Raw genomic sequence first — 15543 nt, forward strand, 5'->3', positions numbered from 1 at the left:
TTTTATATAAACACAATGTACAGCATAGAGAAATAATCTTTAAAAAGACAATCTTCTGGGGCGTCTGAGTGGCTCAGTGGGTTAAAGCCTCTGCCTTCGGCTCAGGTCATGATCCCAGAGTCCTGGGATAGAGCCCTGCATCAGGTCTCTGCTCAGCAAGGAGCCTGCCTCCCCCTCTCTCTCTGCCTGCCTCTCTGCCTATTTGTGATCTCTGTCTGTCAAATAAATTTTTAAAATACTAATAATAAAAAATAAAAAGACAATCTTTTAATAGAAATGTAAATGTAGAAATATAGCTTACTTCAATTGATAAACAGGTGGAGCTGTTCCTGGGTACTCATTTGGCAGCATCACCTGTAAAGCAGTTTAAAAACAAATCTGTTTATACTTCATCAAGGCTCAAAAATAACACTTATTAAGCTAGTCACTGGACCAATTTGTTACTTGTCAAACTAAAAAAAAACAACCATTGTTTTGTTCAATCTCAGGAAAGAATGCCCTCCTCATATTTATACCTAGACATTAAATATAGTTAATGATGTCAACTTTTTAAGAAAGAGCACACTATTTACAGAGAAAGCATAATAGCAATGAAAGTTAGGAAATAAGGATGGGGAGGAAAAAGATGAAAGGAAAAGGAAACAGAAATTGGGACCTTATACCCTAACCCCAAATGAGTAGAATGGCATTAGAGCATGTTCCTGGTATTCTTCTGAAAAAATACTCCCCCAAATCCTATTAAATACTGCTAAACACATTAAATAGCTAACACTTTATAGAGACCTATATATATTTGTTCCCAAATCAGTATTATTATAAAAACAGTGACAGAAACTTTTATGTTGAAAGTATATGCAATCATCACAGAATAAACATTAATACAGAAAGCCACACTCATTTTGTCACTTATTTATCTTAACCACAACTGATTCTCAGTTAATAAAGAAATAAATACCTACTTTACGAAGCCTTTTAAATTACTAACTATTCTTCTTAAGTGTTAGCCATCTCTCCAGGTTTAGACCCTCTCCTATTAAAAGGACAGGACAATGAAAGGAAATGGAACTCAAGCCTGTCACTGGTACATTAAGAATACTTAATTAGGGGCGCCTGGGTGGCTCAGATAGTTGAGCCACTGCCTTCAGCTTGGGTCGTGGTCCTGGAGTCCTGGAATAGAGTCCCATATGGGACTTCCCCTGCTCTGCAGGGAGCCTGCTTCTCCCTCTCCCTCTGCCTGTCACTCCCCTGACTTGTGCTCTCTCTCTGTCAGGTGAATAAATAAAATCTTAAAAAAAAAAAAAAAAAAAAGAATACTTAATTAAAATAACTGGGATAGGAAAGATTGAGACTATCAACTGAAGCGTGTCTTGGGAGTGATCAGAGACTAAATTACCCTTATGTTTAGACAATCAACCGTTAACAAAAGCCAACAACAAAAAAAGACAATTTAGAAACTGCAATAGACATTTAGAGGAATACAGTATTAGTCAACTGTGCAGAGTCAATGGAAAATGGCTATAGAGAAGGGGAAAAAAAATACCTGCAAGCAAAGTGTCCACTTGGGGTCCTCTATATCGTCGCTAATTCTAATACAAAATATTTTGGCACAGTCATCAATGACACACCATTCCTCGCCATAGATAGCTGCCATTGCTTCAATTTCCTCATTCTGAAAGAAGTTGATGGGAAGAGAAGTCAATGAATGTACATGCCCTAAAAGCCCGAGTTTTCCTTCCTCCCTTACAAAGTATTCACACCTAACATTACCAGCCTGGATGAAGGATCCCTGAAAAAAAACACTGCCAAACAGTCTTAGGAGCAGGTCACCATGTTCTACTCTTTCGGTGGTGGCCAGATATTACTGCAACGACTGTTACCAGCCCTGCTACTCCATCACTGTGCTTTGGGCCACCATTGAGCCAATTACATATGGACTGCCATATTCTATAGCAGGACTTACAAGTGGAAAGACATATTCTCTGCTTCACCTCTTCTAGCAGGGAATCCTCACTCCCACTCCCCAGTAGCGTTGCTACATACTAGCCCTAGGTTCCCACTCTGTTATCTTCTTCACTGTTTTTTTGTTTTGGACTGGGGCACAGGACTGGGTAGTTGTTTCGTTGGTTTTTTCCGTAATCAAACCCTAAATACATTCCAGAAGTCATTCTTTTGGTTTGGGGTCAAAAAATAAAATAAAATAATAGCATCTAAAGGTGAAAATGGAAAACAAAGTATGCAATGCTGTGTCATCTCATTTTGTCCTCACAGCGCAGTAGGAAAAGCTTTAAGAGTCCCACGTGAGCCACGCGCTGGGAAAAGCTCAATATCAAGACGAGAAGATCTAGGGGGCCCTTAAGGAATTCCAGGGTCTGTGTTATCATTAACCATTTTGCAAAAGCAGAAACCCGGGATAAGTCGCTTGTCCAAGGTGACCCGGCGGCGACAGGGCAGAGAGCAGAACCCGGATTTCTGTTTCCGGCCCGGTGCTGCTCAGTCGCGTGCTGATGGTTGACGATGACACCGTCCGAGGGAGGCCGAGCCTGCCGAAACCTCAGGAGAGGCCGGCCAGAGGGCGACCGGCGAACAAGCGCAGATAAAATGAAACGCGGTGCAGGAAACCGAGCGCCAGGCGGCCCGGACGGTGCCGGCGGGAACCGGGAGGCGGCCCCGGACAGAGGGCCCCTCAGTGGAGGCGGCCCCGGGCGGCAGGGCGAGACCGAGCCCAGCCTGGCCCCACCGGGCCCTCACCTGCCTCTGGTCGCTCCCTGCGTCCCCCTCAGCCATGTGGCCCCGGGAGCGGCCAAGCGGCCACCGCCTGCCCAGGTCCGGAGCGTGGGGGCGGGGCGCTGCGGCGGCGAGCGGAGCCCAGGCTGCGGCGCGGTGCGACCCGGAACCGCAATCCGGGCCGCGTCGCGCAGCCTGCATCTCCTTCCGGGTTGCAGGCCAGGTGATGAGGGGCCCCCTAGGCACTCGGGGCTCCCCCGCCCTGGTCTTGCGCGGGTACTCAGCCCGCACCACGGCGGCGCCCGGGGAAGGCGTCCCGCGAGAGAACCGGCAGACTTGAGGGCTGCGTGTGCTGGAAACTCGGGGACTGGGGGCTTCGGCTCGCCCACTGTGGCCGCGGTATCCCGGAGTCCCGGGGAGACGTTGGGGAGCCGGCTTTACCGCCACGTCCCAGGGAGGAGCTCGACCGCAGCCTGCAGCCCAGACTCGTGTTTGCGTTTCAAGGCAGGGGTTTTGTTTTGTTTTGTTTTGTTTTGTTTTGTTTTGTTTTTTGGGTTTTTATTAAAAACGTGTTTTAAGGGATTTTGTCAAGTCTGGGCAAGGATGGGTTTGATTTACCAAAAACAAAGCAGGAGAGAACAGGCGGCATTTTGAAAGCCTGCGGGAAAACTTACTCACTGTTGTGATAGTTTGGGGGTTTGTTTCCGGGTGGGGGGGGGTCTTTCTCTTTTTTCTTTTATTTTTTTTTCTTTCCTTTTCTTTTTTTAGGGTTCTTGGACATTTTGCCTGAAAGCAACTTTTGTACAAACGAAACGGTGACACGTGTCATTGTTTCATTATCCAGAAAATTTGAATGCATTTGCAGCAGTTACTCTTCACTCGGCCCCCAAACACAGTCCAATACACTGGTCGTGAATCACATGGATGCCTTAATCAAGCCGCTTAATCTCCTCCTGCCTCACTTTCTTCACACACACAAGCAGGAACTCAAAGTATTACATCTTGCCTCTTTTTTGTCTTCCTTAACCATGGGCATGTTTTAATTCCCCTATAAAACTTACAGTGCCCTGTTTGAAATATCTGTGAGGAATTCTGCCCAGATTACTTTGAGGGGATCTTAGTAAGCCTTGTGGATTTATTAATTCAACAGACATGTGTTAGGTTTGCTGATGCATTTGGAGATGCATTTTCAGACATCGTGCATTGCCTTGGAGGAGCTAAGATGTGGAACAGCTAAAGTAAATCAAGATTATAATGAACTAGAATTGTGTCCTGTTATGTTGGCATAAAGAAAGACTGTCCGTCCAAATTATACTGGGCTCCTTGTTCCAGAAAATGCTTGAACTGAGTTATAGAAGAATAGGTAACAGGTAGCTAATTGAAGAAGGGGAGGGTAGTTGTTCCAGATGGTGAGAAAAATATTGGCAGAAAAGTTGTGGCCCATTTAAGGAAGCCCCTGCAGTTCATTGCCTCTGACATGAGAGCGGTTAACCACCTCTTGTCACATGGCTTGCACAACACCTTTCTGATTGTCTCCATAAATCTGGGCGTAGGCATTCATTTTGGTTCCAAGAGAGGGTTCTCTGTGATGTTAATCACATTTCCTACAGTTAACTTGGTTTGGACAGTGTTTTTCTTCATCTTGAGCTAACACAGTTTCAAGCCCCTCCTTCCAACCAAGTTGGGCCCCAAAGTCCATGATGGAGCCAGTCTATCGTTGTATTTCTCTACTAGCTGAGGAATTTGCCTGTAAGTGCTAAGGGGTTTGGCCACCATGCATCTCCAGGTTGCCTGAAACTCTGCAGTTAGCCTCCTAATACTACGTAGATGTCCATCTATTGTTAAACAGCTTCCTTCCTTTGCTCTAAACTCTTCCTTTATTGACCTCTTCATATTTCTTACATTTTCTATTGCGTAAAATAGTGGTTTTCACAGTTAAAAAAAAAAAAAAGCCACAGAATCCTTTCTTCAATGAAAGTTTACGTAAAACAAGTTAGGTTGTTATGGCTAAAATAGTGGTGATGAGCCTGAAGTCCCAATTACCCACCAACCCTTCTTCCCTTCCTGTAGCACCTCAAAGATTTTAAGCCCAAATTTGAAAACTACACAAATATAACCAAAAACAAGTGCACAACACAGCTTAACCTTCTCAACAAAGCACACTATATCCAGTTTATTACACATAGTACCTCTTTTCTACCAAATATCACAGAAACCCAATTTATTTTACCTTCTACAGATTACACCCATGATTTTCTACAACAGTTGATCCTTGTACAACACAGTTTGAACTTCAGGGGTCTACTTACACATGGGCGTTTTTTGATACAGTATAGTGATACAAATTTTTTCTCATGATTTTCATAGTATTTTCTCTAGCTTTATTTGTAAGGATATGATACATAATGCATATACAAAATATATTGATTGACTGTTGATCTTATCAGTAGGGCTTCCCAGTCAATAGTAGGCTACTAGTAGTTAGGTTTTGGGGGAGTTAAAAGTTAAACATAGATTTTTGACTGTGCAGGGGCTGTGTCCCTAACCCCCACGTTTAAGGATCAACTGTACTTCCATTTCTTCTTAGCTTGAGCCTTTAATTTTTCTTTTGAGCTCAGATTCTGATCAGAAATGATTCTTTCTGCCAAAAGGAACAAAACAAAAACCTCCCTATTTCTCTGAATGTTTAAGCATGTGTCCAATACAGAGAACCCTAAACTTAGATATGCAAAGAGCACTTTGGAAGAGAAGGAAAGAAGTAGTTACTGAAGTTAACAAGTGTAGCAGACAACCCACACTATGTACATCACATTGGAAAAAAGCAGAACTTTATTTTGCTTCATGTGAACTTTGAACAGTTGCCTAAGCAGAGGCTGAAAATGGTCTGCAAACAGTAACACAGGCATGGATACAAGAGGGGTCTCTAAGCCAGATTCTTCTGATTTCCACATCAGTTTACCCAAGTTGTTGGTTACCGGAAGTCTCCCTCCCGCTCAGTATGTTCAAAACTGAACTCTATCTTTTTTCCTAAACCTCTTCCCCCTCCTGTTTTCCCCAGTTCAGGAATTGGCAACCCCTGCACCCCTGCATTAAAAATTGCCCAAGCATGAGATCTGGTAGACTTGTACTCTCCCTCTCTTTTTCTTCCTTCACACCCAAACATCGAATTCAGATGATCCTGAATCCTATATCCCTTAATGTTCTTTGTATCCTCCTTCCTTGCCTTCCTGACTCCATCTAGACCCTCTTCAAGTTCTCCTCTCATCTGCCAGAGTACTCATTGACAATGTTAGAGTCTGATCGTGTCTTTTTCTTCCTCAAAATCCTTTACTTGCTCCCTAAAGGTTTCATGATAATGCTTCAGCAACTTAAAACACAAGGTATGTTCCTGGTGACCTCCCTGTATTCCACTGTTCAACTGAGATGAAGCTAATTTATTTAAGTTTTCTTTGATGAAAGAATTCTATGGCTTAAAAAAAAATGTGAGAACTGCTGTTTTACACAATAAACACTGTGTATAGAATTGGAATTAAAGAGGTCAGTGACTGGAATGAAGGAAGAGAACAGATGTGTTTAGCAATAAATGGACAGGTATATGGTATTAGGGTGAAAACTGCAGAAGGCTTCAGGTGACCTAGAGGAGATGCATATGACCAGATCCCACAGGACTCTCAGAAGAGCTAGGGTGACTGGCTGCACCACAGCTTCTATGTAGGATTGACTTTATAGTGCAGCAGTTTGGTAGGAGAAATTTGCTTGAAATTTTTTGCTTAAGATTAAGAAACAAGGGCGCCTGGGTGGCTCAGTGGGTTAAGCTGCTGCCTTCGGCTCAGGTCGTGATCTCAGGGTCCTGGGATCGAGTCCCGCATCGGGCTCTCTGCTCAGCAGGGAGCCTGCTTCCCTTCCTCTCTCTCTGCCTGCATCTCCGTCTACTTGTGATTTCTCTCTGTCAAATAAATAAAATAAAATCTTAAAAAAATTTTTAAAAAAGATTGAGAAACAAATTGTCTGAATCACATAATTGGAGGGGAGAAGAGATGTCATTGAGGTCACAAAGGGTCAAAGCCCTCCCTTGGTACCAAAAATGAATGCATATATAAATGTAGATATCATGCAAATGATATAGAGATGATTCTTAGCAGGTTTTGCAAGCAGGGTGACAAGATGATATTGACAGCTGTGATACTAGAGGCAAGAAGAATGAGTTATGTAAATGAGAAAAACAAATTAAAAAAAAAAAACCCTAACCTGGGAGTGTATACATCTGACAACATCAGAGATGGCTGCCACAGTGGGTGAGGAATTCAGCCTGTGAAGGGTTCTCCATAAACATACTTAGATGGTTTGTATAGGGCTCTTACAAACATTCTCTAGGAACTTGCTAGTCCAAGTGAGGTCTGTAGAGCAACAGCATCAAATTTCCTGAGAACTTGTTAGAAGTATAGAAACTTAGGTCCCACCCAGACCTATAGACTTGGCATTTTAGTAAGCTTCCTGGGTAATTTGTATGTACATTACATTTTGAGAATCTTATGTGGCAGCCAGGAGAAAGTGCCTCTTAGATCCTGGAAAGCAGGGAGAGTAATTGACTGAGGGCTCCAGGTACTGTGCTCTGTGATCCATTACTCCATGGGCACTGAGGCTCTGCTTCCTGTGGGCTGCTTTCAGCAAATCACAAAGCAGAGTCGCTCAAACTGGCCCATTCTCAGGAGACAAGAGTGGAATCTCCTGTGGAATCTGGGCTCCAGGGTTCCCTCCCAACACCTTGCTGAACTTTCCTAGAATTATTGCCAAATGACTTTCCTCTGTCCTTCCTTCCATGTCGCCATTCACTTAGGGTCAGATGTGTATCCATTTGATGACTCTCTGAGCCTCTTCAGGCTCCCTTTCTATTTTCTCCCACAGGTATTTCTCCCAATAAATTTCCTACACATTCAACCTCATTTTGGGGTCTGCCTTGCCAGGACCCAGACCAGCACAAGGTGCTTTAGGATACACTATAACACAGGTGAATTCTGCCCATGTAGAATTGACCTATAGTAATTCCTGTTTCTGAGCATTTTTTCTTAGGAAAATACGTCCTTGAAACATTTAAGAAACAAAACACAAACCACCACGGCACAGTGTTAATAATGAATCTCTCCTTTATTCTCTGTGCTTATCTTGTGCTTCCAACTATTGAAAGCCAGTGTGGTGGACTACAGGCCAATAAATGCTGAGGTTGTAGGTTCTCTGTGTGCCATTTATTTGTGTTCTGCCAACAGTTTGACCAAATATGGCCAAAAAATGCAGCAAAGGTCCAAAGGAAGATAAAAAAAAGGCTGGATATTAAAATGTAAGTCTTACATTTTTTTTTGTCAGTCAAGTTTTGTCAGTCAAGGAAGCAGAGTCAAGATTGGCAAGCAATTGGGGAAAGGAAGAAATCCTTAAATATAATGTCACCATAAGTAACACTGTAGCCTTGCAAGATTAACTGGCAGTGGTGCAGTCACCAGGAAACGGTGGTGCCAGGCATTTCTTGACTTCAGGAGATTTGAAGGGAATGCAAGTGTTATGCATAATGTGCAATGCTGGAGTCCATCCACGGCGGAACCATGCTGGAAGGATCCTGTCGGCACCAATCCAGGCAGCACTCCCATTTCTGAAATAGGAAGCCCCATCTTCTGACAAGGTGTGCAACCACTTCAATGACCCTAGAGCAGTAGCGGCATGTATGTGTATGCCTCAGAAATTAATCCCTCAGTATCAAGTGGTCAAGGGGAGAAGGTGTTGTGTGGTCAATCCAAGTTTATCATCACTGTGCCAAACACACTTCATCTGATAATTTTAGTATATGTGCTGCCGAAGCGAGCACTCATCTGATAATTTTGTTAGATTTTTCAGAGCCCATTATATTTTTCTTTTTCTTTTTTTTTTTTAAAGATTTTTATGTATTTATTTGACAGAGGGAGACAAAGAGAGAGGGAACACAAGCAGGGGGACTGGGAGAGGGAGAAGCAGCCTTTCCACTGAACAGGGAGCCCGACACGGGGCTCAATTCCAGGACCCTGGGATCTTGACCTGAGCTGAAGGCAGCTGCTTAACCAACTGAGCCACTGAGGCACCCCTAGCTCTTTATATTCTAACGTGTAATATAAATCTTTGGGAGAGGACAGTAGTAGTCAGCTTTCCACAAAGAATTGATCTACGGAATCCCTCCTTACCTCTCCCTCCCAACTCCCTAAAATGTTGGAGCAGTAGCATTACTACACCACTCTTTGCTAAGCACTACTCCCATTTTCATTTTCCATCCTGGTGATAGCAGTTCAAAGCCACCATTATACCTACTTCTGTTCTGGTATTAGGAAGGACCTCAGTTCCTACTTGTCAAATATATTAACTCTGACTTTTTGAATATTTCCTTTTCAAGAAGCCTCTTCTAATTCTTCTTTTTTTTTTTTAAGATTTTATTTATTTGACAGAGAGAGAGAGATCACAAGTAGGCAGAGAGGCAGGCGGAGAGAGAGGGGGAAGCAGGCTCCCTGCTGAGCAGAGAGCCAGATGCGGGGCTTGATCCCAGGACCCTGAGATCATGACCTGAGCCAAAGGCAGAGGCTTTAACCCACTGAGCCACCCAGGCGCCCCAAGAAGAACTTCTTAATGAACGTATTTCTAGGAAGGATGGCTACCAGTTCTATTGACTTGTATAGTAAAGCCTTAGGAAGGATTGAGTTATAAGCACAGAGGGTCCCAGAATAGGAGTAAGCCCAATAAGCATTGTGCACGCAGACACTGCCTTAGCGCACGCCATCTCCACATTCTACTTTCTCACCTCTTTATGTGACACCTCAGATTTCTTTTCCTCTAAAAGCTTTTCTTGATTAGAAGTAGAAATTGAGAATAGGATTAGCTCCCCCATCCCAAAATCAGTGTTCAAAGGAGATGATGTACTTGAATATTAAAAACGTTTAAAAATGTAAGCGTTCTGTTTTTTTCCTCTGATGTTTTTCCCCTAATCTTCAAATGATTATCTATCCCCTTACCTTTTGGTTCTCAATACAACAACTCCACTTTATCAACTATTCCCCTGACCATCCTAACCAAAGAATTGTCGCCTCTCCTTCTTGGTAATGCCTATTAGTCAAAGACCATGCGGAACACATAGTAATCTGACAAAGCTGGGCTCTTAGATGCTCCTGCCATCAAGGAAGCAAGAGATTGCACATCGTGGCAAACATGGGGCATTCTCAGAAAGTCCACAATGGGGCTTGTTAAGGGCTTGGGCTTGCATTCAAGGGAGTGGGATTTCTTCTGGGCTGGAGGCTGTTAGGAAAGGGGAGTCATTCTATGATCAGGTATCTTCATGAATTTTATCTTGGAGGCAGGAGGAGCAGAGTGGGGCTGAAGTTGCAGCTTCACTGGTGGTGGCTGGGAGAGGGGCTGTTTGTTCATGTTAGTTCATGTTAGTCGTTTGCCTGGTGTGTTTGGATTTTGTCTATGTTTAGACATGGTTCTAGAGTAGTCTTGTTGTTGTTGTTGTCTCATTACAAGGACAGAGTGACTTTATCTTATGTCAGTGTGCCATGAAATTTTTACATTCCATGGAAGAACACCACCGTCAGCCTCTGAGTGCCCGACCAGCTCCCACCAGACAGGTGAGCTTTTTCTTTCCCACTTTATCCCATTATCTTGTGTAATCTTCTTCCCCATATGAGTCAGTGCCCAACGATTATAGAACTTAACATGTTTTTATTGTGCGTGTGACCTATCTTTATATATTTATGTATATATGTAAGCTCTGCGAGGGCATGGCATCCTCTTCTCATTAATCACGTGTCTCCAACATCAAAAATAGCCCCCACCCAGCATATGGTCTATACTCAGTAAATATTAGTTGAACGGATGCATAAATTAGGTGCTTGGGGAAAAGGCTCATATGGAAGTGGGGAGAGCGGATCACAAAGGGAGCTAAGATAGTGCGTATGCCTGATGCTTCAGCCATTTCAAGTCCCCTCTGCCACTAGTACCAGCCTAGTACCCCCTCACTGGGAGGCCTGACTTGAGAGGCTGGGGAACTGCTAACTCTAGAATGAACGGCCTTTTGAATACTAACTAAAGAATCCTGTGTGTCTGCAAAATGGTCAAATCTGATTCCATCTGTCCAGATGGGTACAAAAGATAGTCTAGTCCTTGCCAGTTTGGATTGTTATTAACTTCAGGAAATGGAACCTAAAGAGACACGGTCTTTCAATCACCTTCATACAGGGGCCCCCATCAAGTATCTTACCAGAACTTTTGTTTTAAAGTCCAGGCCCAAGCTTGCCGTACATATGAAAAGAATGTCAATGAATATAGTCCTTTAAGGCTCTTTAAAATACTGTGATATATTTGGAAATCACTCTAAAGCTTTCAAAGAAAGCATTCCAGGTAAATACTGGGTCTCCAGCGGTTAAAGCTTTAAGACTATTAGTGACCATTTTAAATGGTAGTCTTAAAAATATTCATTGATGGGCGCCTGGGTGGCTCAGTTGTTAAGTGGCTGCCTTCGGCTCAGGTCATGATCCCAGGGTGGTGGGATCAAGGCCCACGTCAGGCTCTCTGCTCAGCGGGAAGCCTACTTCCCCCTCTCCCACTCTCTCTACTTATGTTCTCTCTGTGTCTCTCCCTGCCGAATAAATTTAAAAATATATATATTCATTGACTCATTTCCCCAAAGCTAGCAAACATTTGTATCTAGGAGACAATAATGATGATTTATGTTTATATCGACTATTTACATATTTTACTACCGCTGTTTGCTTGTTTGTTTTTAATGCCTTCTGATACTTTTTCCTACAGAGTTGCTGAAAGCTTACTAGTTTGGTTAAATTCAATAAATATTAAATGTCTATTTTATGCTGTATACAAAGCACTATGCAATTCGTCTCCAAGAAGGCTAACTAAGAAAGAATGAAGGAAAGGATCTAACTGTGCCCCTCCACCTATGTGTGGCACACTGAATTATCCTAACTGATTTGTGCTGAAGAGATTAAAAATTATTAGCATTAGCCTGGCCATGTTTAACATATCATGTGAAGGTGATAGATACTTGAGCTGCAGTTGGTACATACTTTCTTCATGTACTTTGAAAAGGCTCCAGAGCCAGAATGCTTAGGTCCAAATACTGACTTTGCCAGTGACTTAGCTGAGTGACTTAACTTCTCTTTGCCTCAGTTTCCTTGTTCATAAATGCGCAGATGACAATGATAGTATCTATTTCATAGGAGTATTATGAAAATTAAATGGCCTAATCTATGTAAAGAGCTTAGGGTATTGCCTGGCAAATAGTAAACACTCAAAAACATTGTTTGTATTATAAGTTACATTATAATATGTTGTTATCATATCTTATTATATCTTATAATAGAGTTTAAAGAGCTGTGTAATAAACATTTTTAGTAAATATCTCTGCAGTGTTTCATACAGAAAACAGTATGAAATTTCTTTGTTGTTTTTTTTTTCTTAAGATTTTAATGTTTTTATTTGACAGAGAGAGAGAGAGAGACAACAAGAGAAGGAACACAAGCAGGAGGAGTGGGAGAGGGAGAAGCAGGCTTCCTGCCGAGCAGAGAGCCTGACATGGGGCTCAATCCCAGGACTCCGGGATCATGACCTGAGCCCAAGGCAGACTCTTAACAACTGAGCCACCCAGGTGCCCCTGAAGTTTCATTCTCCACCTTAGTGTTTTTTGCTGCTTGCTGTATGAAAGGTTCATTAAGGTTCCTGGAAATATGAGTATCAGTAAGACTCAGTTCTTGCCATTGAGATACTCCCATCTAAAAACTCAGCAAAACTCTGCTGTGTGTTTAGTGCAAAACTCTAGACCTCTCACCTACTTTTTCTAAATGAGTATGGTATACCAGTCTTTCCTCTCTCCCATATCTTGCGACTTAGATTGGTTGTCTAAAGTGATTCTTACCAGCACTGTGTAGCTCCATTAACCATGATCTTTGCACAATGCCAAGCAAATTTCTCTGTTAACTATGCCTTTATATACCCATTCCCTCTCTCCTTCCCACTGCTGCCATGCTCTCAGTACACGGAGCAGAGTAGAGAAGGGCAGAGAAGAGACTGAGAAGGCAAATGGACAGTCCAGAACAGTAATCAGTCTGGGGTTTGGAGCCATGGAGAGAACATAAACAGGTGGGTAGAGTGGAATAAACCACTTCCAGTCCCATCCACAAAACCTCCAGTACCATCCCCTATGCTCTGGAGTTCGTGCATGGACCGTGGTGATATTCACAATGGAAGAAATGTGGGTCTCTGAATGACGGTTCAGAGCAGAGCTCCATGCTGACCACGCCGCACCGAGGCTTCAGTACTGCTTGTTTCAGATGCCAAAGAGTGGCCGAGGGCTCAGGGGCATGGAGCACACAGATGACTCCCTAATGTGCCTCCCTCCAGGTTTCCTCTCTCAAATGAGCTTCTGAGCACTTCCTCTTTCTGTAAGACATTTACTTATACTACTTATAACCTGTATAAGTGAATATTTTAGATGTCATCCTAAACTCGGAATTTCACAGCCAAATTCTAAACTTTCCCCAAACTCTCGTTTTCATATATATACACTAGTCCCCGTGATCCGCAGTTTTGTTTTCCACCAATTCATTTACCCACAGTCAGCTGTACTACAGAAGGCGATGATCCCCCTTCTGACATAGCCTCAGAACGTCAATACTTTAGTAGCCTAATGCTAGGCCAGAGTGCCTACATCAGTCCCCTGACTTCACCACATCACGTAGGCATTTTACCCCTGACTTCACCACATCACGTAGGCATGTTCCATCATCACAAGAAGAAGGGTAAGTACAATGCAGTAAGGCATTTTGAGAGAGAGAGACCACATGCGCATAACTTTTATTACAGTGCATTAGAACTATTATTAGATACTGTCATTCATCTCTTCCTGTGCCAAATTTATAAATTAAACTTTAGGTAGGTAGGTACAGGAAAAAACATAGTGTACATAGGGTTGGGTGCTATCTGTGGTTTCAGGCATCCACTGGGGGTCTTGGAATCTGTGTATCCTTGCACAGATAAGGGGGGACCACTGTACCCTGTCCTTTCAAGTTATTTATTCATGGAGCGGGTCATTTCAAAATATTTGGTGAGCCTGAATCTATGCCATAATCTGGGCCATATAAAGATAGAAAAATAAGTAAGACATGCTTTAAGTCTATAGTCTGATGGAGGTCAACCTGTAAACAGGTAAATGAAAATGTGCCCCGTGTCTGTAGTCAGTTGCTTTCTTGCCTTTACGCCACACAGTAGAGGAATCAAGCCCATCATATCCCTCCTCACTTTCTCGAAGGGTTTATTTGAATGATCACCATGGGACAATTTCCTTGCTGCCTCTGTCCTTTCTCTCCTCATTCAAGTCCTGTTTACGCCTATCCACATTCTAGATCTGTTATTATCCCTTAAATGCTACTTTGTTCCGGAATATTTTAAAGTTTTCTCTCTTCCTCCTGAATCAAGTCTTAGTTCTTCAGCCTGGCTTTCAGAGACAGTCAGATCAGTCTCTGATCATGCAGTTTATATCACTCTACCCACCTTGTTTGTTTTTTCCTTGGCTCCAAAGCCGTGACGGATTGCTCTGGCCTATCCATTCGAGTGCTCAGTCCCTTCCGCGCCCTTCTCTTCTCTGCTCTGTGTAAGGTACTGCAGGGGTGTGCCTCATAACTGCCAAGCCCTGCCTCTTGTGACGCCCCTTCCCTTCTACCCCCGCTGCTCACCCTAGTTCAGGCCCTCTCATCTCACCCCAGACTATGGCAGACACTTCTGAGATGTCTTCCTGACTCCAGATGCTTCCTCTACCCGTCCGCCTTCCTGCAGACAGAACTCTGCCCTCACAGCATCCCAGGGATCATGTTGGTCCTCTATTCCAAAGCCTTCCCATCTTCTGCCTTGCCTGTCTCAGTAAGGGCACCTCTGTATGCCAGCTTCCTGTGCCAGACACCTGCCACCTGCACTCTTCCTTGTCCTTCCCCGTCCCATGCAGTCAGTTGCCCTGCTCTTCCTGTAGTGTCCCCTAAATCTCCCCTCAATCAGTTCACGGCTTCTCTTCTTCATCCTCGAAAGTTCAGGCCACTGTGATCTCTTGACTGGACCACAGCCACAGCCTCCTAGCTGGTATTCTTGCCTCCAACATCACTTCACTTTCTTTCAACCCGTCCTCCACCTCATCACCAGACTTGTCAATTTCTGTGATAGACATCTAATACTGAGACTCTCCTTTTAGGTTTTGACTCCATGGTTTTTGTCTGTTTGTTTTTGTTTTGTTTTTTTAAAGATTTTATCTATTTATTTGACAGACAGAGATCACAAGAAGGCAGAGAGGCAGGCAGAGAGAGAGGAGGAAGCAGGCTCTCCACGGAGCAGAGAACCCGATGCGGGGCTCAATCCCAGGACCCTGGGATCATGACCTGAGCTGAAGGCAGAGGCTTTATCCCACTGAGCCACCCAGGCGCTCCTTGACTCCATGGTTTTGAGGTTGAATCTCGGACTAGGACACTGCATAAAGGACCTCAATGATGTGGCTTCCTGTTCCCTCTCCTGTCTCGTCTCTTCATCCTGACTCTGTCCCGCGGCATGGTTAGTGTCTTAGACGCAGCCTCACTGAACCACTTTCACTTCCCTTAGCGAGCCACAGCACTGCTTACCTGCAGTCCTGACGCTTGTTACTCCTTCTACGTGGAATACTCCTTCTCCCTCCCTCCTACCTCACAGTTTTGGACTTTGTCTTCTTCTTTTCTTTTTAAGATTTTATTTATTTCTTTGAGGGAGATAGCTCAAATAGAC

General features: G+C 43.6%; 1 protein-coding gene and 1 long non-coding RNA gene across 5 annotated transcripts in view; one reads left to right on the plus strand and one right to left on the minus strand.

The window, feature by feature from the left end:
* Window positions 1-2924, minus strand: part of IMPACT (impact RWD domain protein) — a 29578-nt gene extending 26654 nt beyond the window's left edge. For 2 of the 4 annotated variants that reach the window (XM_082698716.1, XM_082698715.1), the window contains exons 1-3: window positions 2749-2924; window positions 1541-1669; window positions 302-354 (exon numbers count right to left, since the gene is read on the minus strand). In XM_082698716.1, the coding sequence (XP_082554842.1) occupies window positions 302-354; window positions 1541-1669; window positions 2749-2784 (218 nt within the window). In that variant the 5' untranslated portion in view covers window positions 2785-2924. Of the gene's footprint in view, window positions 1-301; window positions 355-1540; window positions 1670-1757 lie in introns of all 4 variants that reach the window. The other 2 variants (XM_082698717.1, XM_082698718.1) reach the window with 2 other exon arrangements.
* On the plus strand, window positions 2898-3986 carry LOC309847867. Its single transcript, XR_014302681.1, has 2 exons — window positions 2898-3212; window positions 3493-3986. It is a non-coding gene; the product is annotated as an uncharacterized lncRNA (long non-coding RNA).
* The last annotated feature ends 11557 nt before the right edge of the window (window positions 3987-15543 follow it).

The sequence above is a fragment of the Mustela nivalis genome (assembly GCF_964662115.1).
Source record: "Mustela nivalis genome assembly, chromosome: 14".
NCBI classification, from domain to species: Eukaryota; Metazoa; Chordata; class Mammalia; order Carnivora; family Mustelidae; genus Mustela; species Mustela nivalis.